The sequence below is a fragment of the Balaenoptera musculus genome, chromosome 14, assembly GCF_009873245.2.
Source record: "Balaenoptera musculus isolate JJ_BM4_2016_0621 chromosome 14, mBalMus1.pri.v3, whole genome shotgun sequence".
Taxonomy (NCBI): Eukaryota; Metazoa; Chordata; class Mammalia; order Artiodactyla; family Balaenopteridae; genus Balaenoptera; species Balaenoptera musculus.
In genome coordinates, this window is record NC_045798.1 from 88,085,153 (window position 1) to 88,109,681 (window position 24,529).

At 47.7% G+C, this 24,529-nt stretch overlaps 1 protein-coding gene across 4 annotated transcripts in view; it reads right to left on the bottom strand.

Moving 5' to 3' along the window:
• LOC118906695 (myelin basic protein) overlaps positions 1 to 24,529 on the bottom strand; it is a 117,602-nt gene that overhangs the window by 54,566 nt on the left and 38,507 nt on the right. For all 4 annotated transcript variants that reach the window (XM_036874255.1, XM_036874256.1, XM_036874254.1 and 1 more), the window contains exon 3: positions 6,963 to 7,050. In XM_036874255.1, the coding sequence (XP_036730150.1) occupies positions 6,963 to 7,050 (88 nt within the window). The remainder of the gene's footprint in view (positions 1 to 6,962; positions 7,051 to 24,529) is intronic.

Below are 24,529 nucleotides of genomic sequence, written 5' to 3' on the forward strand. Positions count from 1 at the left end.
ACTTCTCAGGAAGAAAGAGCTCAGGCCTGAGGTCACACGATCTGGGGGGCACTTCTGGTGAAAATCAGCAGTTTGCAAAGGTGTCTTAGTGAGAGGAGGGGACGGGCTGCAGGGGGAGGTGGCGTCCCACCCATCCCTCTGTCACCGGCAGATGCTGACAAGCTCCTACGAGGGCCTTGGCTCGGGGCAGTCGGGGGGGCAGACAACACACGAGCTGCAGACACCCGTTCGAGAGCCGCCGCAGGTGGTGGAGCTGAGGCCGCCTCCACTCCCCTCCTCTCGGTCCCTGGCAGCCAGACTGGGTCACGCGATGGGGTCCCGTGACTACTTCTGGCCCATGGAACCTCAGCGGATGTGATGGACGCTGTCCCCCTCAGGGGACGTGCCTCTGGCTCCCCGCCCCACAGATGGAAGCAGCCCGGGCCTCCGAGTCACTGCCGACAGGGGGCCTCCTGCCTGTCCTTGCTGGGCCGGGACGCGGGTGAAGTTACGACATGGAGCTCCGAGGCCTGGGAGCTCGTTTGGGAGGTCGGCACAGCCTAACTGTCCTAATGCAGCTCTCTTCTAAGTGGGCTGGTCATGCGGGTGCAGCATCCCAGGAGGAGGGTGCAGCCCGTGCAAAGGCCCTGCGCTCCAGGAACAGCAAGCAGGCGGGGGAGGAGACAAGGGAGGGTGCGAGGTGCCGTCAGAGGGGTGCCGGCCCGCAGGGCCCTACAGACCACGGGGAGGGCGGGAGGGCTCTGAGCAGGGGCGTTGAGAACAGACGGGTGGGCGTGCGCGCGGCAGGATGGAAGCCGGGGCTCCTGAGGGAATCCAGGTGAGCCCTGATGGTGGCTTGGACCACATGACGTGGAAGGTGCCGGGTCAGTGTCGGCTCAGTGAGTGAGGTGGGCTTGTTCAGGTGCTGGGACGCGAGGGACCAGAGCACCACACCGGCAACACACCGCATCGTGTCCTCGTGGGAAAGGGAGACGTTACCGCTCAGATTCCTGAGACGTCGGTGAGTTTTCACTGGGCCCTTCCCTTCTGCCGTTTCCCTCTGATGATCTATTTCATCTTCAGGAAAATGAGGCTCAGAGCAGAAAATCCAGAGAAAGAGGAAAGCAGCACGCAGGTACGCACATTTAATTTAAACATTGTACGTACCATCGAATACCATATATGTACGTGGACTATTAAAGGTCACCGGGGGCTTCACTTGAGAGGCCGGGCCCTTGGGAGAAGGCAGCATTCCGGGCAGGCACCCCCCGCCCCCGGCCGCGATGGAGGGGCTGAGGGCCACGCCACCTGCCCCCGCTCTGCACCTGCCCTGCTCACCCGCACCGCCGCTCCCTGGACGGTGTAACTCCGATGCTCCCTCACGACAGCCCGGAGCTCAGCGGTACTGGGATCCCCATCCACACAGGGGAACCGGAAGCTCAGAGAGAAAGGCTGAGGACCCGGCCCGGCGGTCTGGGTCCACGCTCCCAGCTACTAGATGGTACGGCCTCACTCGAGAAACAAGATAATCCTGGACGCAAGACATCTGTCTGGCAGCTCCTGCCGCGGTAGAGGCTGCCGAGTAGAGCCGACGTTCCGCTGGCCGTGGACACGCCTCGGCGCACCGCGGGAGCATCACCTGAGCACCGCTGGGAGCAGGGGGCTTCGGCCGGAAATACACACACTGAGAGCGGGAAGAGTGCGCCCCCGGAGGGCTGCCCGGGAACTACAACCAGGCAGCGCAGATAGGCAAACGCGTACTTGAAAGACAGAAAGCGTCATTCATTTTCACTCAAATGCGCAGAGAGATAATAACGTGTTACGATGTTCCACTGTTTTAACCTGTCAAACGAGAGGCGTTTCTGTTCCCCAAGGGCCATCCAGGACAAGCCACTGTTTTCCTGGTGGGGCTCAGAGCAGGGCCAGGGACCCTGGGTGGCAACCTTGCCTCTGTGTCCCCAGGCCTGTCTTCACTGTCCTGGCGGTCAGACCCTCATCGACTCAATGACCAGGCGGATAAGATGGATTCTAATATTCCTTCAAGTTCTCAACTTCTGGTTTTGATTCTATGATTTTTATCCACTCCAAAGACGCCCTTATACAGTATCGATTCTATCACTTGTCTAGATAAGAATAGAAGACCTTAGGCAACAGCTGAATCACAATTAGCAATACATTAAGGCTACCATCAAATATTCTCAGGAAAAAGGCTGTGCAATGATCATTTCTGAAGGGCATTGATTATATCTGGGGAGGGACAGTTAAACAGGAGTTTGCAGGGCAGGACAGAGTGGGTCCCTCGCCTACGTTCGTTACTGAGTTGAGATAGAATTTTACATCAGTAATGACTGCTACTTACTGATTTTGTAACTTAATCCAATAATCAGAATATATTAAATAAAATATTACCTAAAATAGCATCTTCAAAAGATTTCCTTGTGGAAGGTTCTTGGAAACAAGCAAAAAATGCAACTTTTTTTTTTTTAAACGCTACATGAAAATTCTCAGGGAAAAGATCTGTCTGTGGCAGAGTATCTTCCAAACTTGGCCGAGCATTATCTCAGGCCACACACGTTCTCACAGGTCCTCCCCATCATGAGGGGCACCCACTTCTCCTCCCTGGAGGTTGAGCTGCCTCGGGGTGTGGCGGGAATGATACACCAGGTCACAGGTAGAGACATGAGCCTTGAATGGGCTCCAAGCTGCAAGGAAGCTCATTCAGTTTATTTCAATTTGCATATGAAACGAATCACCAATATGCCGTAAAAACACCTTGAGGTCCTTGACGACCACGTGATCATCTGTGATAAAAATTTAAACAAGAAAACTTTCTGACAGTGTGTTAACTACAGCTTTGCTTCCTTTGAGGAGCACATCTGTCTGATAACAACAGCTGTCACGTGGCCGATGGGAGTGACACACAGGTGTCAGCTTGTTTACTTCTCACGGGCAGCTCTGTTATCACCCCTACGTGCTGGTGAGGAAACCAAGACACAGAAAGATGAGGGAGTGCATTGCCCCAAACCACAGAGCTAAATCATGGGGGTAGGGGGAGGCTATGTCCTGTGTAAAAGGAAAAGCTGACGAGGTCTCACTTTCCATCGGGCAGCTGGGAAACTACAGGTTAAATAAGTTCAACACAGCAACTGCTGTACAGTCAACAAATGTACGTGCGGCCTTACTTCATCTCCGCTTTACATTTTTTTGTATTTTGTTTCTTTTTCTTATTGCAAGTTAACTCAAGCCTTGTGAAATAAAGACACACATATATGCATTCATATATATATACTTCTATCCACTTAAAAATATAATAATATAATTAATAATATATAATATTATATACTGTATAATTATATACTTAGACATACACGCAAATGTTTCTAATATGAACGCTTTCCCCCTAAACATTAAACATCGACAATTCTCCCTCCATTATCTGAGCAGTGAACTAGTGACTTTCACAGGATTTTGCCCTTCCCTGCGACGCGCACGTGGCTTAGCTGTGTAAAGTGCTCTGACCCGACGCACGGCCACTTCTCACAATCCTATGACCCTGTGGAGCTGCACCAGCGTTCACCCAACGTGACAGGCACTCAGCCCTCCGCTCTGACTTTTGAGATGAGGGTCGCATCTGGAAGGATCCACAGCTGCTCTGGAAAGAGCAGGGGTGCCCTCTCTTGGAGACCTCGCTCCTTCGTGGGTACAGTTAGGGAGACCTAGGGCTTTTGCTCACCTCGGCTGAATTACCTGCCCCTGCTTTAGCCCCCTGCTTTAGCTCTGGGGGAGGGGGAGGGGGCTGGCGGTGAAGGCCCACCTTCCTTCCTACCTGGGTTTCAAATGGCAGGGCTAGCTTGTGCCATGTGTGTGGCTGTGAGGTTCCAGAAAAAGCTCAGCAACTGTCCCACCGCAAAACACCCTGGTTCCCCGAAGCCCAGACAGCACGTGGTTCTTGTAGGGCTCCCGAGCCCTAAGATGTTTCCTTCCTCTTTGGGTGACCAGGCAAAACTCCCCAAGTGTAACGCCCCAGAGTCAGAGGAGAAATTACAGGAGGAGATTTACAAGTGCGCTCCAATGAGTTATTACTTAGATCTAAATCCTTCAGTGAAACTTTCCCAGAGAACGAAAAAGTAAATAGAACTCTTAAGCGCGTTGCCAAGTCAGTCCTAAGGCGTTCACCACACACGGAGGAAGCTCCCCTGGTTTAAGTTATGCAACTCATGCATCAGGCACGTGAGCCAGTGACTCAGGCACCTGTGCGGGGCTCAGCGCCGCCCACAGAGCCTCTGGACTCTCCAGAACAGTCCCCAGTCGGGACGCCTTGCAGGACTCTCGCGAAGCTGGCCTTCCCAACCTCCACTGAGTACGAGTGTCCTGAAGACGTGGGTTAGGGGAAGGCTAATGGCCTTCCCCACATCCCTCACCTGCCCCCAATTCTGCTGGCACATGGACAGAATGATGACCAGGAGCCTGACGAGTATCGTTAAGTGCCTGCTGGTGACTCGTGGTTCATGGAACATCACGAAAGCGTCGTTTCCTCTTAGATTCGGGGAATTTCTGTCTAGTCAGGGAAAGACCTTTTTGTAAAGTGGGAGGGAGCCGCTGATTTCACGTCGAGTGACATTTGTACAACACTTCAGGATTTAAAAGGAAATCGTACATATTTCCTCCGAAAGTAGATTGTCAAGATGGAGAGCCAAGATTATTTCAGCCTCTTTTCCCCTCACCACTCTGCACCTTTAGACTGCGGTGGCTTTGGACCCCAGGAAAGCGTTAGGAGTGGGAGACTATGAAGTTCAAAAGCAGACGCCCGACGGCTCTGCAGGGCCCACATCCGTGTGACTCAGGATGGCAGAGCACAGAGCAGTGGAGCCCCGGAGGTGTCCCGGGTCACCCTCACTCGTGGTCACGCTTCCCCTCTGCTGTGACTCAGCGGCATCAGCTGCAATGCCCTGAAGGTGACGATTAGGGAACTACTCCCTAATCGCGCTGATGGGCTGAGAGCTTGGCCTGGGAGCGGTACCTCCAGTCAGCAGATATTCCAGCCTGTCTTAGCGTTCAAGGCACCGCAAAGTCACAGTAGACAAGACAGGCAGAAGCTGGCTTGTGGCATTATTCTTCCCGGTAAAAGGCAAATCTAACTTTGTGACAGGACTGAAACATCTGCATTTCCATTGGCTTTCACATTCAACTCCAGATAATAAAAAATTTCTCCAAATTGAGTATGCATTTGAGAAGGTTAAAGAGGGCTGCCTTTAAAAGTTCTTCAGGAATTACACCATGTTTATAACTTAAGGAAAAGGCTTATTATAGATCTTTTTCATGCTATGTCATACAGGTACTATATACATGCAATATAATTGTGTTGTGTGTGTGTGTGTGTGTGTATCTGACAGTAAAAGACTGGCTGACGTTGTTTCGAATAATCCTAAAAGTGGTAGACCTGGGGAATGATAAATATGATGCTTGCTTTAAATATAAGTAAGCTTAGCCAAAAAAAAATTCTAAAACTTACTCTTATTCATATATAGAACCTAACTATGGACATTTCTACTTTGTCATTCTCTTTTATGTGTTTATACACATATGCAGTTGGAATACAGGGCTAAAGACACCTTTATCTTAGAGGTTTACAGGCAGATTTAGCGTTAAAGTCACTGACAGACGTGCCTCCCTCTCTAGTCCAAAGGCCACACGCTACTCTCCAAGCCAGGATGCCATCCTCTACTCCTTCCTCTGCCCCTAAGGAGTGGAAACCCCACTACCTAGAGGCGTTGGACTGTGTTCAGGTCCAAAAAATCCCTATGGAAATCATCGTGAAGCAGGTAGAATCCGGGAGAGAGTAACTGATTTCCTGTCTGATTTCCATCTAACTAATCCTCAGTGTTTTGTCTCTGGGCCTTGGGGTTACGTTGATTTTCATGGAAGCTTACGACACTGAAAAAGTGGGCAGCGGTACTTCTGTAATTATGTGTTCTGCTCAAGAAGGAAGGAATTATAGAGAAGGAAAGGATTTTTCAAAAAGAGCAGGTAAATCAGGAACAAAGAAAATTGGGATGGATTTTCCTGCCTGGCAAGGGAAGCGTAAAGAAACCCTTTCCAGAAATAAGCAGAGACCAGGCCAGGAATACGGTGGGGAGGCCTTGTTCCTTGAGTGTCAGACCTGCAGGCTGGGCTGACTGTGGCCAAGGCTTATCTTAGCAGCGAGAAAACCGGGCCCTCTAGTTTTGATAAATGAGACCTCAGGGTCTGGCGTTCGGTCCTCACACTCCAGGAATACGAATACGTGGAGAAAAGAGCGATGCCCACGGGCAGGTCTGCTCGTGTTCCAGTTTGGCCTGTGACGCTGGGCAAGTAATCCAGGGTCACTGTCACGCGGCAGAGGTGGACCCAACAGCGTTAATACAGGAATGGGTGGGCAGCTGCCCGTTCACTCCTGGGGTGAGAGACAACCTCTATCTCTAGGATGATGAAAAAGTAAACTTTTACAGAAAACACATTTCCAAACACCTCCTGAGTCACTCTTCGTAGCTAAAATAAACACCACTGTATCCAGGCTCTGGGACTATTTCCCGTCCTTGTTAGCTATTTTTTTTTTACCAGAACTGCTTGGCCTCCCAATGCCCACACCCAATTGATCAAGTAGATGATTAGAGACATAGCATATAGCAAGGGAAAATCTGGGAAATGTCCGGTGTCTGTGGGTACAAAAAGGCATGCGAAACAAAACCAAAAGCAAAAACAAGATGAGGACGGCTACCATGGGCGGCCAGGGCGGTCCCATTGGGGAGAACAAATGGACGTTCCCAGAAGGCCAATGGAGCGGGCTTGGCCTCCAGGTTTCTATAGAGGCTGCATTTCTAATAATGAGAACAGATTCACGGATTACTCACGTAATTAAAAAAATTAAGACCTTCTCCAAATGAGAAAGTGTTTGTGCACGATTCTCATATGAAATCACATATTCTAATTATTATATTACGTACCAAACACGTCATTGTCTTCTGAGGTCTCCCGGGAAAGGTCACGAAGGTTTCTCTTTTTTTCAGATTCTCCTCTGTTAGTTTCACCATCCTGGAAAAAACAACACAACACAGCCCTTTCTTAAGATATAGTGTTTTATCAACAGGAAGCTTTAATGCGTTCTCTCTTGATACATTTTGGAGCCAATAGACACATTTTCATGTCTGTCTTCAAGGTATGAGATGGAATCTCAATTCAGGGTGTGTGTTCTGTGGAGGATTCTGAATTCTGGCTCGTTTTCTCTGCCTGAGCACGCAAGCATTCTCTTGCTCCAGTGGATATACTTTCATACAAAAGAAACCGAAGTTATTAAACGAGCTAAACATCATCCCATGTATTTCAGGAGCCTGTCCACTTGGTCGCTGTTTTGGGCTGTGAGTTTAAAGCGTGGGATGAAATTGACACCAAACCTGACTCCCCCGAATTCCAACTTTGCTCAATGGCAGCCGGGCAGGACAGCCCTGGGGGAGAGCTCCTTGCAGGGGCAGGAATGATGCAAACGTCCTTGGCCCAGCTGGCCAGCTGAGGGAAGTGACAGGCGCCACGTGGGCTGGGCCGGGCCACAGGCCTGGGCTTGGGCACCCACCTCCGCCCTCGTTCCTCTGGGAATCTGCACCCTCAGAGGTGAGCTTTCTTCACTCCCCTCCCACCCGACTCCCTTCTGCTTTTTTATGGAACCCCAGGGTGCTATTTGAGTTTAAAATTTTAAGTGCACAGAGTAGATACGGTTCAGTTTCTACTTGAAATCAAGTTTATTTAATTATTTTCATATGGAACGCTTGCACTTGACATCAAATTCAGAGGGCACTGCGAGGGTCATGGTGAGAAGGGCGGGATCCCCCCGGGTACCTCCCGGCTGCCCACCTCCCCTGTGGATGTGCTTCCAGCTTCTGTCTTCCTCCAAAACAGTCTGGGCACAGTTAAGCCATTGCACAAGTTCACTCCCTTCTTCCTCCTTTTTACCTTTACGTAAATGCCATCACACTCTGGACGCTGCTCTGCTTCTTGCTTTGTCACTTAAGCAGGAGTCCTGGAGATCGTGTCCCCCAGGACACGCAGCACTGCCCACGCTGCCCTGGTCGGCAGGGACCTGGCACCTCTCTCCATCTCTCTTGCCAGGCGACCAGCCTCCCTCTGAGGACACTGCACCCTGCTGCCTCGTCTACAGTTATGCCCACTGCTGCCTTAAGCCTTGCTCGCCTACTCAACGTTGTACAAGATACATTTCTGGAGGTTGAACGAGTCACACCATAATCTTTTAAAGACAGTGCCTAACTTGGCCAGATGCACAAGAGGGTCTGCCGCTTCGTACTCTGGTCTCCACGCTTACTTTGCATCACTTTTTTTCAGATCAATCTCTCTGTCTGGACCACACCCTACCTCCTGACCTTGTGGGGGGGTGGTCCAGGCAGAGGTCAGAGCCTCTGGTAACTTTGACCTCACCCAGCCCCCATCCCCGCCTCAGTGGCTTCCCTGCCCCCAGCCCCCTTCCTGTCCCCCCAGCCATAGATCTGAGCTGGTCTCTACTGCAGACACCATCACAAACGCCCCGTCTGTTTATTTCTCTGTCTCTCCACCACACTGTAAACTTCTTGAGAACGGGGGCCTTGCCTGACAAATCTTTCTAGCCCCAAACCGGGCACAGTGCCTGGTATCTAGCAAGTGCTGGAGAGAAAACTTTAATTTATGCTGTTTAAGAATAGTTTAAAATAGATAACTTCTGTTTCAGCAGAGGGAGCCAACGGTGGTGTAGTATATATTTTTTCATGTCTACCTATTTATTTTTACAGGAGAGTAAAACTTGGAAGAGAAGGACTTTCTTGGTAGATTCTTTCATCATCATAAATTCCTATCATATGTGTTTGTTTCACATCTCCCTTCTAGGCTGGTGTCAGTATCATATCCTTCACTAACTACAAAATAATAAGCTTTATTGGAGAAGTAATTAATTAAATACAATTTAGGTGCCATTCTAAATCGCTGTGGATATGTTTTTCCACATTTTAAAATCAGGATGCTCCTTACAAATCAACAGCATCTTCCAACTAGAACTGACAGTGTTTTCTCTCTCGGTGGTTAGTGAAACAGCGTGGAGTGTCAGGGATGATGGCGCTTCAGGTTCAGAGGAAAAGCTAGACCTTTAAAGCAAATCGCTTTGCTTTCAGTGAGTGGAGGCAGACAGCGTGGTCACACAACCTCCCCATCCCCACTGCTGAGGCTGGAATGGCATCACGGCAAAGAGACATCCTGCGTCTCACATCGCCGTGGCACTGGGACGTAGGAAAGTGCAACAGGTGATCGAGAACCACATCCTTAAACTCTTCCAGAGCAACCTGGTGCCCGCCAGCCCCGAGTGAACGCCGTCTGCCAGGGACTCAGACGCTCGGGGAACAAAATGGTCGACCCAGAGCTGGGGGAACCCAGAACCGGCTTCAAAGGCAGCTCCTGGACAGACGGTGGGAGGGGGCCCTTTCCAAGAGGAACCAATAAACCTTCTGTGAAGAACTTGAAAAAAAAAAAAAAAGGCTGGAATGGCATCGTGGCGAAGAGGCATCTTGCGTCTTACGCCCACGCCTTACACAGCCTTCTGGGCTGAGGCGACAGAACATCCGCACGTTAAAGTGGCCACAGGGCTTCCCTGGTGGCGCAGTGGTTGAGAATCTGCCTGCCAATGCAGGGGACCCGGGATCGAGCCCTGGTCCGGGAAGATCCCACATGCCGCGGAGCAACTGGGCCCGTGAGCCACAACTACTGAGCCTGCGCGTCTGGAGCCCGTGCTCCGCAACAAGAGAGGCCGCGATAGTGAGAGGCCCGCGCACCGCGATGAAGAGTGGCCCCCGCTCGCCGCAACTAGAGAAGGCCCTCGCACAGAAACGAAGACCCAACACAGCCATAAATAAATAAATAAATAAATTAATTAATTAATTAATTAATTAAAAGATAAATAAAGAAAGAAAGTGGCCACAGATGCAGCCCCGAGTGGTGATACAGGCAGGACCACGAACCCCCACCTCCTCCCATCTTCTCCCTTCTCAGTCAAGCCTCTAGCTGAGTAAACCTCTCTCCTCCACATCATGGTGCACGAGGCTATGGGGAAAGTACCTGTTGCCCTGGGATATTTACAGACTAATTTCTGTCCAAATACAAAGCTTGTGTCTGAGACCTGATACTGTTGCTATTCCACAAATATAAAAAACATCCTTGGGCCTCCCTCGTGGTGCAGTGGTTAAGAATCCGCCTGCCAATGCAGGGGACACGGGTTCGAGCCCTGGTCCGGGAAGATCCCACATGCCGCGGAGCAACTAAGCCTGTGTGCCACAACTACTGAGCCTGCCCTCTAGAGCCCGCGAGCCACAACTACTGAGCCCACGTACCATAGTTACTGAAGCCTGCACACCTAGAGCCCGTGCTCCGCAACAAGAGAAGCCACCGCAATGGGAAGCCCGCGCACCACAACAAAGAGTAGCCCCCGCTCGCTGCAACTAGAGAAAGCCCACGTGCAGCAACGAAGACCCAACGCAGCCAAAAATAAATAAATTAATTTTTTAAAATCCTCATAAATAACACATTTTCAATATGTAAAATGTCCAAAAGCAACACAAACAAAATCAAGGTGATGTGTGTCCAATGTAATGGAATTTTCATGATAAAGAAATAAGAGCGTCCTGTAAATTATAAAACGCAATAAAATCCTCAGACATACAAGACAGTCAGGCCTATGACCTGGACCCTCCCTGAGTGTCCTTGTCCCAGTGCGTTCTGATTCTTAAATTGTGTCCGTGATTGTAAGTATCTGAGTGCATTTCAAGCTGTTATGATTTCTTCATAATATCTGTGCCCATAAAGAAGAAGAAAAGACAACCCTCAGAATGGGAGAAAATATTTGCAAATGAAGCAACTGACAAAGGACTAATCTCCAAAACTTACAAGCAGCTCATGCAGCTCAATAGCACAAAAACAAACAACCCAATCCAAAAATGGGCAGAGACCTAAATAGACATTTCTCCAAAGAAGATATACAGATTGCCAACAAAAACATGAAAGGATGCTCAACATCACTAATCATTAGAGAAATGCAAATCAAAACTACAATGAGGTATCACCTCACACCGGTCAGAATGGCCATCATCAAAAAATCTACAAACAGTAAGTGCTGCAGAGGGTGTGGAGAAAAGGGAACCCTCTTGTACTGCTGGTGGGAATGTAAATTGATACAGCCACTATGGAGAACAGTATGGAGGTTCCTTAAAAAACTAAAAAGAGAACTACCATACGACCCAGCAATCCCACTACTGGACATATACCCTGAGAAAACCATAATTCAAAAAGAGTCATGTACCACAATGTTCATTGCAGCTCTATTTACAATAGCCAGGACATGGAAGCAACCTAAATGCCCATCGACAGACGAATGGATAAAGAAGATGTGGCACATATATACAATGGAATATTACTCAGCCATAAAAAGAAACGAAACTGAGTTATTTGTAGTGAGGTGGATGGACCTAGAGACTGTGATACAGAGTGAAGTAAGTCAGAAAGAGAAAAACAAATACCGTATGCTAACACATATATATGGAATCTAAAAAAAAAAAAGGTTCTGAAGAAGCTAGGGGCAGGACAGGAATAAAGACGCAGACGTAGAGAATGGACTTGGGGACAGGGAGGGGGAAGGGTAAGCTGGGACGAAGTGAGAGAGTGGCATGGACATATATATACTACCAAATGTAAAACAGATAGCTAGTGGGAAGCAGCTGCAGCACACAGGGAGATCAGCTCAGTGCTTTGTGACCACCTAGCGGGGTGGGATAGGGAGGGTGGGAGGGAGACGCAAGAGGGAGGAGATATGGGGGTATATGTATATGTATAGCTGCTTCACTTTGTTATACAGCAGAAACTAACACACCATTGTAAAGCAATTATACTCCAATAAAGATGTTAAAAAAATATTTGTGCCTGTTTTCCTTTCCATCAGCCTAAATATGTAAGAATCCACTTACTTCTCCCTATGAATTTTAGAGGTAAATACAACAAGCAAAACTCCCATAATTATTGATGTAGACTTTAAAATACTTCTAAGTGAGATTCATTATCCAGCAACATTGGCAGAATATTAACTCTGATTTAAGCAATTTGCTGTACTTTCTAACCATCTTGCCCAAACCTCTGGCAACCCCATCATTCAGGTGCTTCACTGCCATTTTTAGAGATTTTCTTCTACTTGGTACAGCTATTTACACACACACACACGAGTATAGAGGAAAATATGATTTTAATCAGCCTTGTCTTTTTAAAACACTGAAGGTCTCAAGGTAGCAATTTTAGGAGGAATGAATGGCCCAGAGGATAAGTTTCTAATCGTTGTAGAAACTTCTGAAAAATAACAAGAAAGCTCTGGGAGAGGAAAAGAAAACACCGCAGTCACATTTTTAAAAAGTTAAAAAGCTTTCAAAAGTTCTGATTCAAACTAGAAAACACATATCAGGAGAGGAAAGGTGTGAAACATTTAACAAGTGACATTCTACACTGAAAAACCAGTTTCATGTTAGTATTTGAGACACGGTCCACCACAGGTTGCTTAACAAAAAAAGAAGAAGTGAGAATTGATTTTGAGAAGTTTGCCATACCTTAAAAAAAAGACATTTCATGAGATGCCATAAAACTTGAGTGGGACATCATGGGTTTAGACGCAGGGACAGCCTTATCTAGTTCTACTTCCTTAATTGTATTCCCATTCACTCATTAATTTCCATGCGGACCTTGTAGTAGGAGCCAAGGATGCAGAGAGAGATGAGACGTGGGGCCTCCTCGGGATGTTCACATGCAGTAAACAGAATGGACGTTTCAGAAAGAAAATCAGAGAACCATCAAGCCAACCCCTATCAGATCAGTGCCATTTAAACTAGTACTGGGTGAGCCAGCCTACTGAGCTGGCATCACACTTACTTCTTCTGAGACACCCTAGGAAAAAAGTACGTAGTGATTCACCGTTTTTAATTCTTAGGATGTTTAGCAAGATAAGTTGCATTGGTCACGGCCCTCCGTCCTCCCACACTGTGCTCCGTCTGCATCTGATGCTTGACTGATGTCATCTTAAAGAGGAAAGAAGAAACCCAGCAGAGATCTCGTTACGGCTTCACCAGTGACACCTTCATCCATCACACTCCTCATCCACGTTTCAGCCTCACTGGCTTGCTTTACAGAACACAGGCTGGTCAGACGCTTTGGGTACCAGTCACCGTCTGGCCTTATGACCCTCATCTAAGTGCCACGTAAGTCTGTCTGCTGTTTCTCAGGGCACCACACGTATCTTTGACCTGAGGTCACCGTGGAGGGGATGTTACTAAAAGACAAATATTTATTTTCTTTTCTCTTCTGCCATATTCACGTAGCTGATAGATTTAATCCACTTAGAAATTCGCTGAAAATGGTTTGGGGGCATAGGATCAGCGACATACATAGTGTGCCGCACCAAATTGTTATTTACACAGAAGCTTAAGAATTGGGTCTCTGAGGCCCATTTCCTGGACTTGACTCCAGGTGCCCCACCTGCTAGCTGGGTAACTTTGGGAAAACAATTGGAGTTTCCTCTACTTCGTTTGCTTAAGTGTGAAATGAGCGTCATAACTCAGAGGTTCTTGCTGTCTGATTAGGAAATTCTTGTGAATTGAGGATATTTTTAAGATTCTGGTTTCATCAGAGGAAAGGTAGAGAAGCCTTCCCATAACGCTGGGGAGATAATGCCAAGAAGAAACAGAAGGAGCGATGGCAACAAGCGAGCATCTTTGGACATCTTTTGCGGACTCGCTGCTCTGATACACGCTTTGTGACACAATCCTTCTTCCCACTCATTTCTCCCTGGAGGTGTCAACCCGGGGACTCAAGCAGAGGGTGGACAGCAGCTGCAGAGTCGGAAGGCAGAGTGTCCCCGATGGGAATCCTGACGGGTTGACTCGCATCCAGGGTGCTGGAATGTCGCCCGTCTCCGGGGTGGTCGCCCCCTCAGCTCCCGGTCCTGCCCATTGACTCCCGGGAGCTAGCAGGGGCTCCGCCACTGGGGTCGCCGGGACACCCCGGTCCAGCGTCTTCCCAGGAAGGAGATAAACCAGCGGGAGCCAAGACCTGAGGTGTGGGCAGCTGGGGTGGAGGCCGGGATGCTCTCCAGGCAGTTCCTCGCTCTGGGAACACTTTGTGCTGTCAAGGAAAACTGTGGAATCTCTCTAAGCGAAACTCTCTCTCTTTTTGTTTTAAGAAGCGAATCATTCCTTTCACGCTCAGAATAAATCCAGACCCCATATGGGCTGGCTGTATGTGTTTGGCTTAAATTCCTACAGCACTGCTCTCTAATCACATCTCAGAGATCTCAGCTGCCACCGGAGGGGGAGAGGGAAGCAGTGAGACCGTCCCGGCCAACAGCCCATCAGCCCAGGGCGGTGCGGGTGCTTCAGGGACCAGTACGCATGCGGGGAGGGTCGAATCTACTGGTATTTTCTGTGGCTGAAGAAATTCTCCTGCGTGTTCTTGTTATTTAAATCTGGTGATAAACTTTGTTTGAAACTGTTAAAGTACTGAGGTATCAACACCAGAAAAAATTGTGTGTGTGTGTATGTGTTTGTGTGTATACGTGCATACGTCTATGAGTGTGTGTGCCTGTGTGTATGCATGTGTAAGTGTGTATTGTTTGTACAAAGTAATAAGAAGTATATAAAAATAGTTATTACTTTGCACTTATTATTCAGCATTTTTGGTTTATTTCTTAAAATAAACAAGGATCACAGTCTTGCTCTTGGCTGGATTTGGACAAGTAACAGACGATACTAGCAAAACATTGAAAGCTTACGGGATCAATGTAAAGAACATGAAGAAAAATGACAATCAGACTCATATAAACTGACTCATCTCAATGGCATGTCCCTTTTTATGCAGCGTCAGAACAGGATGGAGATATTCAGGCAAAAGTGTGATCTTTGCTCATCTAGACCAGGGCTTCTGAATGCTACATTATTGGTATTTTGGGCTGGATAAGCCTTGTTGTGGGGTAGAGGCTGTCCTGTGTGTCATGGGATGTTTAGCTCCCTCCTTGTCCTCTACCCGGGAGATGCTAGTAGCCTCTGCAGTTGTGACAAGAAATGTCTCTAGACATTGACAAATGTCCGGAGGATGGGGGGGTGTCCCCTGGTTGAAAGCCACTGGTCTAGACAAAGAGAAGCAACAGAGAGGGGGTGAAAATCGTGAATCTGTTCACAAACATATAGGATGGTGATGAGTTTTTCATGAAGACATTTTGTGAGTCATCAAAACTCCACTTATAAAGAATAATTTGAAAGCAGGGACCACATGACAAGGATTAGAGAATGACTGAGAATTAGATTTCATTTAGTCATTAAAGCAAGTGCTGCCTAGGCAACGGTTTCTTAGATGTGACACCAAAAGCACAAGCAGCAAAAGAAATAATGGATAAACTGGACTTTGTCAAAATTTGAAACTTCTGGGCTGCAAACGGTATGATCAAGAAAGTGAAACAACAACCCAGAGAATAGGAGAAAATATTTGCAAATCATTTATCTGATAAGGGTCTAGTGTCCAGAATACATAAAGAGCTCCTATAACTAAACAACAAAAAGACAAATCACCCAATTAAAATAATTGGCCAAGGATCTGAATAGGCATTTCTAGAAAGAAGGCATATGAATGGCCAATAAGTCAAGAAAAAGATGCTCATCAACATTACCCATTAAGGAAATGCAAATCAAAAACCACAAGACACTGCTGGATACAATAAAAAACTGATAACAAGAATTGTTGGGAGGACGTGGAAGCCCTCGTACGCTGTAGTGAAATGGTGCAGCCGCTGCGGAAGAGACTCTGATGGCCCCTCAGAAACAGAGTCGCCATTTGACCCTGCAGATGCAGCCTCGGTACATACCCAAGAGAAGTGAAAACATATGTCCGTGCAAAAACTCATACACAAATGTTCATAGCAGCATGATCTGTGATACCAACAGGTGGAAACAACCCAAATGTCCACCAACTAATGAACGGGTAAGTAAAACGTGGCATTTTCCTACAATGGAATATTATTCAGCAGTAGAAAGTAATGAAGTATTGACATATTCTACAACACGGGTGAACCTTGAAAACATTATGTAAGTGAAAGAAGCCAGACACACACACACACACACACACACACACACACACATACACATACCTGTTGTATGATTGCATATTTAAGAAATGTCCAGAATAGACAAATCTGTAGAGACTGAAAGTAATTAGTGGTGGTCTGGGGTTGCAGGTAGGGTGGGGTGGGAGGATGGCTAGAATGATTAACTTGAATAGATTTATGACTAAAGGCACTGAAAATGCTTCCCACTCAGCATTGTGGACTCCAGAGGAAAAGAGCCATGATGTTACAACTCTCAATGAGATGAGATTTCAAATCCAGGACTCCTTTTCTAGATTTGTCTGGAAAACATAGGAAGCATTTTTGATGACATGAGTATAAGAAAATCCAGGATTTTTTAAAATTCAGAAGTTATATAAGAGAAATGAAAACATATGTCCACACAAAAACTTGTCTATGAGTTTTTGTTTATAGCAGAGTTCTTTATAATAGCTAAAAGGCGGAAACAACCCAACTGCCCGTCAACGGATGAATGGATACACAAAATGTGGTATATCCATACAAAGAGATATTATTGACCTTAAAAAAGAATGAAGCACTGACACAGGCTACAACATGGATGACAATTGAAAACATCACGCTACGCGAAAGAAGCCAGACAGAAAAGACCACATATTACATGATTACATTCATACAGAATGTCCAGAATAGGGAAATCTAGAGACAGAAAGTCGATTAGTGGTTGCTTAGGGCTGCGGGCTGGGAGGCTGGTCCCGGGGGGCACGCAGGTGACAGCAGAAGAGTGCAGTTCCTTTGTGAGGTGATGAAAATGTTCTAAAATTGATTGTTGTGATGGTTCCACGAATCTATGACCAAACTAAAAAAGCACCAAATTGTACACGTTAAATGGGTAAATTGTATGGCATGTGAATCACATCTCAATAAAGATATTTTTAAAAACATAAATGCTTAGTTTGCAGGTAGTTAAAATGAAACGTTGTAGCATCACTAAAGGAAGTTTAGAACTACCTGCTTGAGGTGCTTGTGAAGCCCTTATCTTGGATTAGGAAATGGTCCTTTTACTACTTAGTTTAAAAGCCACACTCTCTGGAAGACCATTTGGTAGCGTAATTAAGATCGCAGTGTTCTTTAAATAATGAACGCAAAGAAAGGAGCTCAGGACTTTATTTTCAACACTGGTCAGAGCAAAATAAGTATTAACTAGTGTCACAGTAAAACTGTTTATTGAGACCTGTTATGTAACTGGACGTTCTAACATCTATTTTAGGAACACAAATATCCTGCTATTTATTCCTGGAAGTTACTGCTCCATCAGCTGTTTAAGTAGAACGAGAAGGATGGTGACCAAGGAAGGGCACGGGGTGGTGGGAGAGAGGGAGGTGGGCTTTGTTCCGTGTATCTCTTTTACTAAAAAGAGTTTGATGGTCCTGTGAATGGAAAGTTTAAATAAAATGCACTTAAAGCTAATTCACAGAAGGGCATTCATTCAGTTCAAAAAGATATTCTACATTACTGAAAACAGAAGAAGGCAGTGGAAAACCCTGCTTTTCTTAATTTGAAAGTAAATGCATTTCCTTTAGTTTTATAGAATGAAAACCTCTCCTACTTAATTTCCCTGAACACATCACCCTATGCCTACACATGGGTATTTAACTGCTTCCTGTGATGCAGACACGGTAGAAGTGGCAAAAGTCTAGTAATGGAAGATGAATCTTTGCTCAAAGGAAAAACATGTTGATATATCAGAGTCTGAGCATTTTTCTGAATATATACCTCAGCTCTGCCAATCTCTTCAACCTCCTCCGTTTCCTGTTTCACTGTAAAATGGGCATAATGATACCGTCTATCTCACGGGGTTATTCTGAATGCGAAATGGGTCCATACGTGTAGTGATTGTAACAGTGTCTGACCCTCAGCTAGCACCGTCAGTGCCGGACATCATCACGATTTATTTTACTCTTATGCATCTTCTGATCACTTTCCACATTTTAGTAAAGGTGGAAATAAAATCTTCTTAAGTAAAAATCAGGTTTTAAGGTGCATGTCAATGCAATCAGGTTGAGAAGTGAAAGAAAAAGAGATTTCGCAGCGAACTCTGATTGTACCTGAGTTCTGGTTCCCTTGCTCGAAAGGAACAAACTCGTTTTGCAAAATGGAACTGCCACTTGCCTCTGCAGGTGCTTTTCTTCGTAGCTGAGTTCTGTACCTGTGACCACCTAGGCGAATCACCGAAACAGAAACCTGCTCGGACTCGTTCCAGGAGCTAGAGAAACAGTCAGGCCAAAGCTGGTTTCCACCCGTTCAAGGTCGGGAACTTGATTAAGAGACCAAGTGCATCTCAAGAATATCATACACACAGTGCTGATAGATGTCGACCACCGAGACCAATACGATCAATTCCTCAAAAGTGTGCGTGTGACATTCTCTGCAAATGCACATTCAGGGGAAATTTGGTTCTTCAGGCCACAGACCTCTTGCTCCATAATTGACAATATAATCAAGTCAGAGTATAGTTAGGAGAAGATACAAAAAATATTTTGAAAAACCTCTTTATGGAAGGTCAGGTGGCAACTAAATTGTCCAGGAAAATGCAGATCAAATGGGTTTCTCTGTATATTAATGAAACCATCCTTTTATTTTAAGTACCATAGGAATTGTGACCTAAAACAATCATGCTCAGTCTCCTAATGTTTTAGAGCATGCTTATATGCTCAAGAACAAAATCATAAAATCAAAGGTCCATTTTCTCTTAAACACTGAAAGAAAGGCGAGAAAGGCAAAAGATACAATGTTCCTAAGCAGAGTAAGTAACTAAATATTTTGTATTCCAACAATGAAATGAGAGGAATCTCTTATTAAGAATGGCTCACCGAAAAGCAGCATTATAAACTCCTGGACTATATTCTATAAATACCACGTCATATTTCACCTTGAAAAACACTGCCATAAACCTCTTTTAAAAAGACTAAAATTGTCACAAAGTAGAATAGAATAAAAAAAAGATTTTCTGTGGGACGCTGCCCACCAGCAGCTGGAAGAGGCAGGAAGGACTCCTCCCTGGAGCCTTCAGAGGGAGCACGGCCCAGCCGACACCTTGATTTTAGACCTCTGGCCTCCAGAACGGTGAGAAAATGAGTTTCTGTTGCTTTAAGCCACCCCGTGTGTGATGATGTGTCACGGCAACCACGGGAAGCTAGGACGATGCTCCTGGAAGCTGCACTATCTTTCAGGCTGGAAGGTACCACCACATCGTGCCTCTCAGGAATACTTTCCTTGGGGCATGGATGCAGCTTGGAGGGTCTGGCTGTAGCATCTGCCTGAAACACCTACGGCAGGTGACTACAGGACCGGTCCAGGCCCTCATCCCTTCGCGCCGGACCCTGGACACCTCCGCCTGCAGGGCAACGTGATTCCCCAGGTGTGGGGGGCAGCTGCTTAGCTGGGTCTCTGGCGTCCACCCGACAGCCAGGTATTTCCTTCCGGACACAACAGCACGGCCGGCATGCTTCCAAACCTCGGTAGGCTTTCCTGAATACGAGCTGCAGCTCTCCTGCAGCAGTTGAACACGAGGCAGTGTGTCCGGGTGGCCGTAGTGCTGTCCCACTGTCTCTCACCTCACGGGACGCTGCGGTGGCAGCTGGCCAAGAGGCCTTCGCCATTGCCAAGGAGGCTGCAGACATGGGGTCAGATCTTAAAGCTTGGCCGGCGCTTGCCTGAGGCTGAGGTGAACCACTTCTCTCCTTTTCCAAAGAAAACCACCATTTATCAGAGCAGGTATCCCCTGCCACCCTCGGCGACGGTCCCCTCTCCAGACTACCATTTGCATCAGCTGACGAACACGCTCTTAAAACTCCAACGTCAAGAGCAAAACGGCCCCGATTGGCTTCCATGCCCTTGCCAGCTGCGCCCTGGGTCTGGCTCCTCTTCTCCGAACAGCTTCTCAAGGAGGTTTCTGGGCCACTGTTGCCAGTCTCCTTCCCCAATACTAATCGGGTCTCACTGCCACCATGCCACCAAAGCATCTCTGGCCCCGGGCAGCAGGGACCCCGGGCTGCTTCATCCAATGGTCGACCCTCCATCCTTTTCTGACCTGGACTCAGTGCTATTTGACCCGTGAAATGCTTCTAGCACTCCCTGCCGGACCCAACAACTCATGTCCATCCCCCCACCTCGTGGCTGCCCCATCCTGGTTTCCCTTGCGGGGGCCGCTCACCCTCCTGGTCCCAAATGTTGAAGTCCAGGGCTCAGCCTGGGGTTCCTCTCTAAACCCGTCTCCTTAGTTGATCTGAGACTTATGAATCCTGGACGTCTCTGCCCACGCTTTCTGCAAGGTGAGCACCTAAGGGGCACCTCAAGCTCGCGGCGATTTTTCACCTGTTTGTTTCGCTAACCTACCCTGCCCACGCTTCCTCACCTGTGCACAGGTGTACCCCCGACGCCCAGGTCCCAAGCCTTCATCCCCTTCTCTCTCTGACGCCCAGTTCATCGGCAAATCCTAGCAGCTCTCGCTTCAAAGGTAACTGGAACTTGACCATTTCTCAAGGCATCTACCTTCGCCCCCGGCCGGGCACCATCATCTCTCAGAAGGACAGCTCCCGGGGCCTCCTAACAGCCAGCTAGGCCCTCCGTGATCTAGGCCTTTCCCTGCCTACCTGGCCTCCTATCTTACCCCCTCCAGCCCTGCCTCTCCCGATGCACCAAGGAAGTGGCTGGCTCGGTTTCTGCACGTGCGATATCCTCCACCTGGAACATCTGTCCCCAGAGAGCCGCGTGGCTCCCACCTTCCACTTTCCCGGCCTTTGCTCTATGTCGCCCCATCACGGTGCCTCCCCTGCAGCCCTCACCCCTGCCCTCCTTAGCCGCCAACCCCGCATATTTCTTCTGAGCCCTAACACCATCTGAAGTACCTAATTCACATGTTGATGTGTTTATTATCTGTCTCCCCGGTTAAAATACCTGCCGGTGTGGGCAGTCACTGCCGCGGGGCCCTGGTGAGCAGATACGACCGATGGGACCTGCTTTCGACATTCTAGATACTTTCCTGGTTCCTGGGAGGCACCTGCGTTCCAGAAAAGGAAGTGCAATGGAATGTGACTCTACATTAATAAGTTGCCTCCTGACACCTTTTATTTATTTTTTTAACATCTTTATTGGAGTGTAATTGCTTTACAGTGTTGTGTTAGTTGCTGCTGTATAGCAATTTGAATCAGTTATATGTATATACATATATCCCCATATCTCCCCCTTCTTGGGTCTCCCTCCCACCCTCCCTATCCTGCCCCTCTAGGTGGTCACAAAGCACCGAGCTGATCTCCCTGTGCTATGCGGCTGCTTCCCACTAGCTATCTGTTTTACATTTGGTAGCTGACACCTTTTATTTTTACTTAATCAAAAGGAGGCAATTTGGGGGGATGTATTTGAAGAAGTTTCCTTCCCTACAGGTATTTCCAGCAGAAGTAACCAGCCCCAGCATGGTGTGAAGTTCACTACCAAGATCAACTTGGACGCCGTGCCCTGAGCAGATGCCACATAAGCTGACCCTGGGGTGATGGCACCCACTGGCCGTGCAGTGTCCAATGGCCCTGGGACATGTGGGTGCCAGTGGGTCAGTCTCCGTTCCCACAGGGTTTGCATTCCAGGGTGAGGAGGCAAAACCAGCCAGAGAAGGAAAATGAACCCAATGGTTTGGGTGGGACGACAGCTCGAGGAGAGTAAGGTGAGCCGCTGGAAGAGAGGGGCCGGGCGGCGAGGGCGGAGGGCAGGGGGGCAGGGCAGCAGGTACGGGTGGCAGAGGCCAGGCCCCCCAGATGCGGAGACAGCACGCGGCTTTGCCAGCAAGGACACGTCTCCGACTGATTCCTGAAAGAGGCAAATTCCCACCCAAACAGTCGAAACCAACATTTAAGCTCGCCTTTTACTTTTAATTTCAAGATGTTGGTATTTTGTTAAGCGACTTAATGCAGCTCTGAAACAGTAGAGTGTGAATGCACGCACGTTTGTGAATAACCCAGGCTGCAGTCTTCCTCACTCGCCACGGGTAATTAACGTAACTACCAAATTGCCTTATCTATTTACTGACGGCTTGTGTTTGGTTACATATGACTTGTGCTAAAGCATAATTTAGGACGTATTGAACAACAGAGTCTGTTTTGCAAGTATCAAAAGCCACAGAAACAATATTGAATTTTATCGAGGCTTTTGTTTAACTGTATGATAATCAAATTAATGTGGGTACCAAATCTCAATTAGGAGAGTGGTGTGTTAGAATCATCCAAGTGCAGAGCGTGGGCTGAGCCTGAGAACGTGTCCACACAGCTGCCGATGGGCACTTTGCAGTGCTGGAGGCTGGCGGGTGAGAAAAATGCCACACACTCAAACACACACACACACTGACAAACACAGACAGATAAATTTTCACAAATGTATTCCAGCCTATAAAATCTCTCACTTACAAATTTAAAGTTTTAAAACCATATTGCCTTAGGACTCCCCTGGTGGCACAATGGTTAAAAATCCGCCTGCCAATGCAAGGGACACGGGTTCGAGCCCTGGTCCGGGAAGATCCCACATGCCGCGGGGCAACTAAGCCCGTGCACCACAACTACTGAGCCTGTGCTCTAGAGCCCGCGAGCCACACCTGCTGAGTCCGTGTGCCACAACTACCAAAGACCACGTGCCTACAGCCTGTGCTCCACAACAAGAGAAGCCACAGCAATGAGAAGCCCGCACACCGCAACGAAGAGAAGCCCCCGCTTGCTGCAACTAGAGAAAGCCTGTGCGCAGCAACAAAGACCCAACGCAGCCAAAAATAAATAATAAATAAATAAATAAAAGCAATCATTTAAAAAAAAGTTAACCAAAAAAACCATATTGCCTTAGTAATGAGTGAGAAAAGACAGGAAGCATCATTCTGAAACCTGGATTTTTAGGTTTTGTTTCATTTAAAACATTGTAAGAGGGTTTGATTAAATATTAAAAAAGTTCTTCCTTAATAACAAAACAAACACAGAGTTTTCATACGCGGTGACACGCTTTTCACTCTCAGAGTCTGAAATAAACTTGTCTTCAAAGATAAAATTACATGGTGGCCTTTCTGAAATTACCTGGCAGGGGATGAGAAATGGCCGGGAGCCTTCATGGGCACACCAAGCGGCGAGCCCTAAAACGACTGGAGCTTAAAACAATCTGCCACCTAAGCCCTTTCCCCAGCCCGTCAACCTGAACCACCTACGGGAAGGCACTACTTTCCACTCCCAGCAAATCTAACTCATCCACCCCCTGGAAAGGAGAGTTTCCATCTAAACACTTTCATTCGAGTCAGTAGGAATTCAAGAATACATATCTGCTGTGCCATCCTTGGAATCATGTTCTCAATCAAATATAAACCCCAAACGGAGCCTGAAAACTATTTCACGTAAAGCGTATCCATCGTGAGCTCAAATACTTCCCCAGCTTTAAAAAAACCTATTCACTGAAGTCAGCGCTGCCTCTGCTTGTTCTGTGCTGCGCATCTGATGACAGGCCAACATTTCTGGCCTCCCTTCCCCCGTCCTGTCAGCTCTCATAAATGATTTAGCGTTACAGACGCGGGGACAGAGGAATTAGGGGCTATGACAGGGTGAGGGAAGGAATGCGGAAGGAACGCTTTATGAGTCCAGCTGAAAACAAGACGATGAACGGGTGTGTTCCAGGGTCACCGGATTCCACGTGATCAGCTGCCCAGGGCCCAAGAACATGATGTAAGGATAGAAGCCTCGTGTGTGGGTGGCTTGAATATCCAAGAGCCGTCCCCTCGGGGGCACAGTCCACTGTTGCTGTAGTTTTACCCAGAGAATGATTTTATTGTCACGTCATTTATAAAGTTAATGACCAGTGTTAAACATATCACTTCTATTGAACGACTTTTGTGGCCCAAAGTCAGCTGCTTGCAAGGTTGGTCACGGTTTCTGATAAAAACTAAGTTTGCGAACTAACTCCCAACCCTAATAAACCCTATAATAAATAGGGTGAAAGGACACAGAAGTTGCACATCTCACGGGAGTCCGAGGCCCCTGGGGTTTTCAAGCCCTCAACCCTAAGTCGGAGGCCTTGAGGTCCCCGCAGACTGACTGCTGGGGCCCTTCCCTTAGCAGCTGAGCCGGGAGGGGCCCCCAAGCAGGGGTCCACGAGGCCATCCCTAGGATGGGGAGGGGCTGGGCCTGGGCCAGGGACGGGGCGGAGTGAAGCCGGGCCTGGAGGCAGCGGGCAAGTTCATAAATCACGTGCTGCTGTGTGGCCTGCCCGCTGGATTTATGCTGCCTGGGGCACCGCTTCATAATCGCCCCATTATTTTTATTAAGGGTTGTTGAGGGGCCGGGGTCTGCTGGCTAATTACACCCCTGTCTT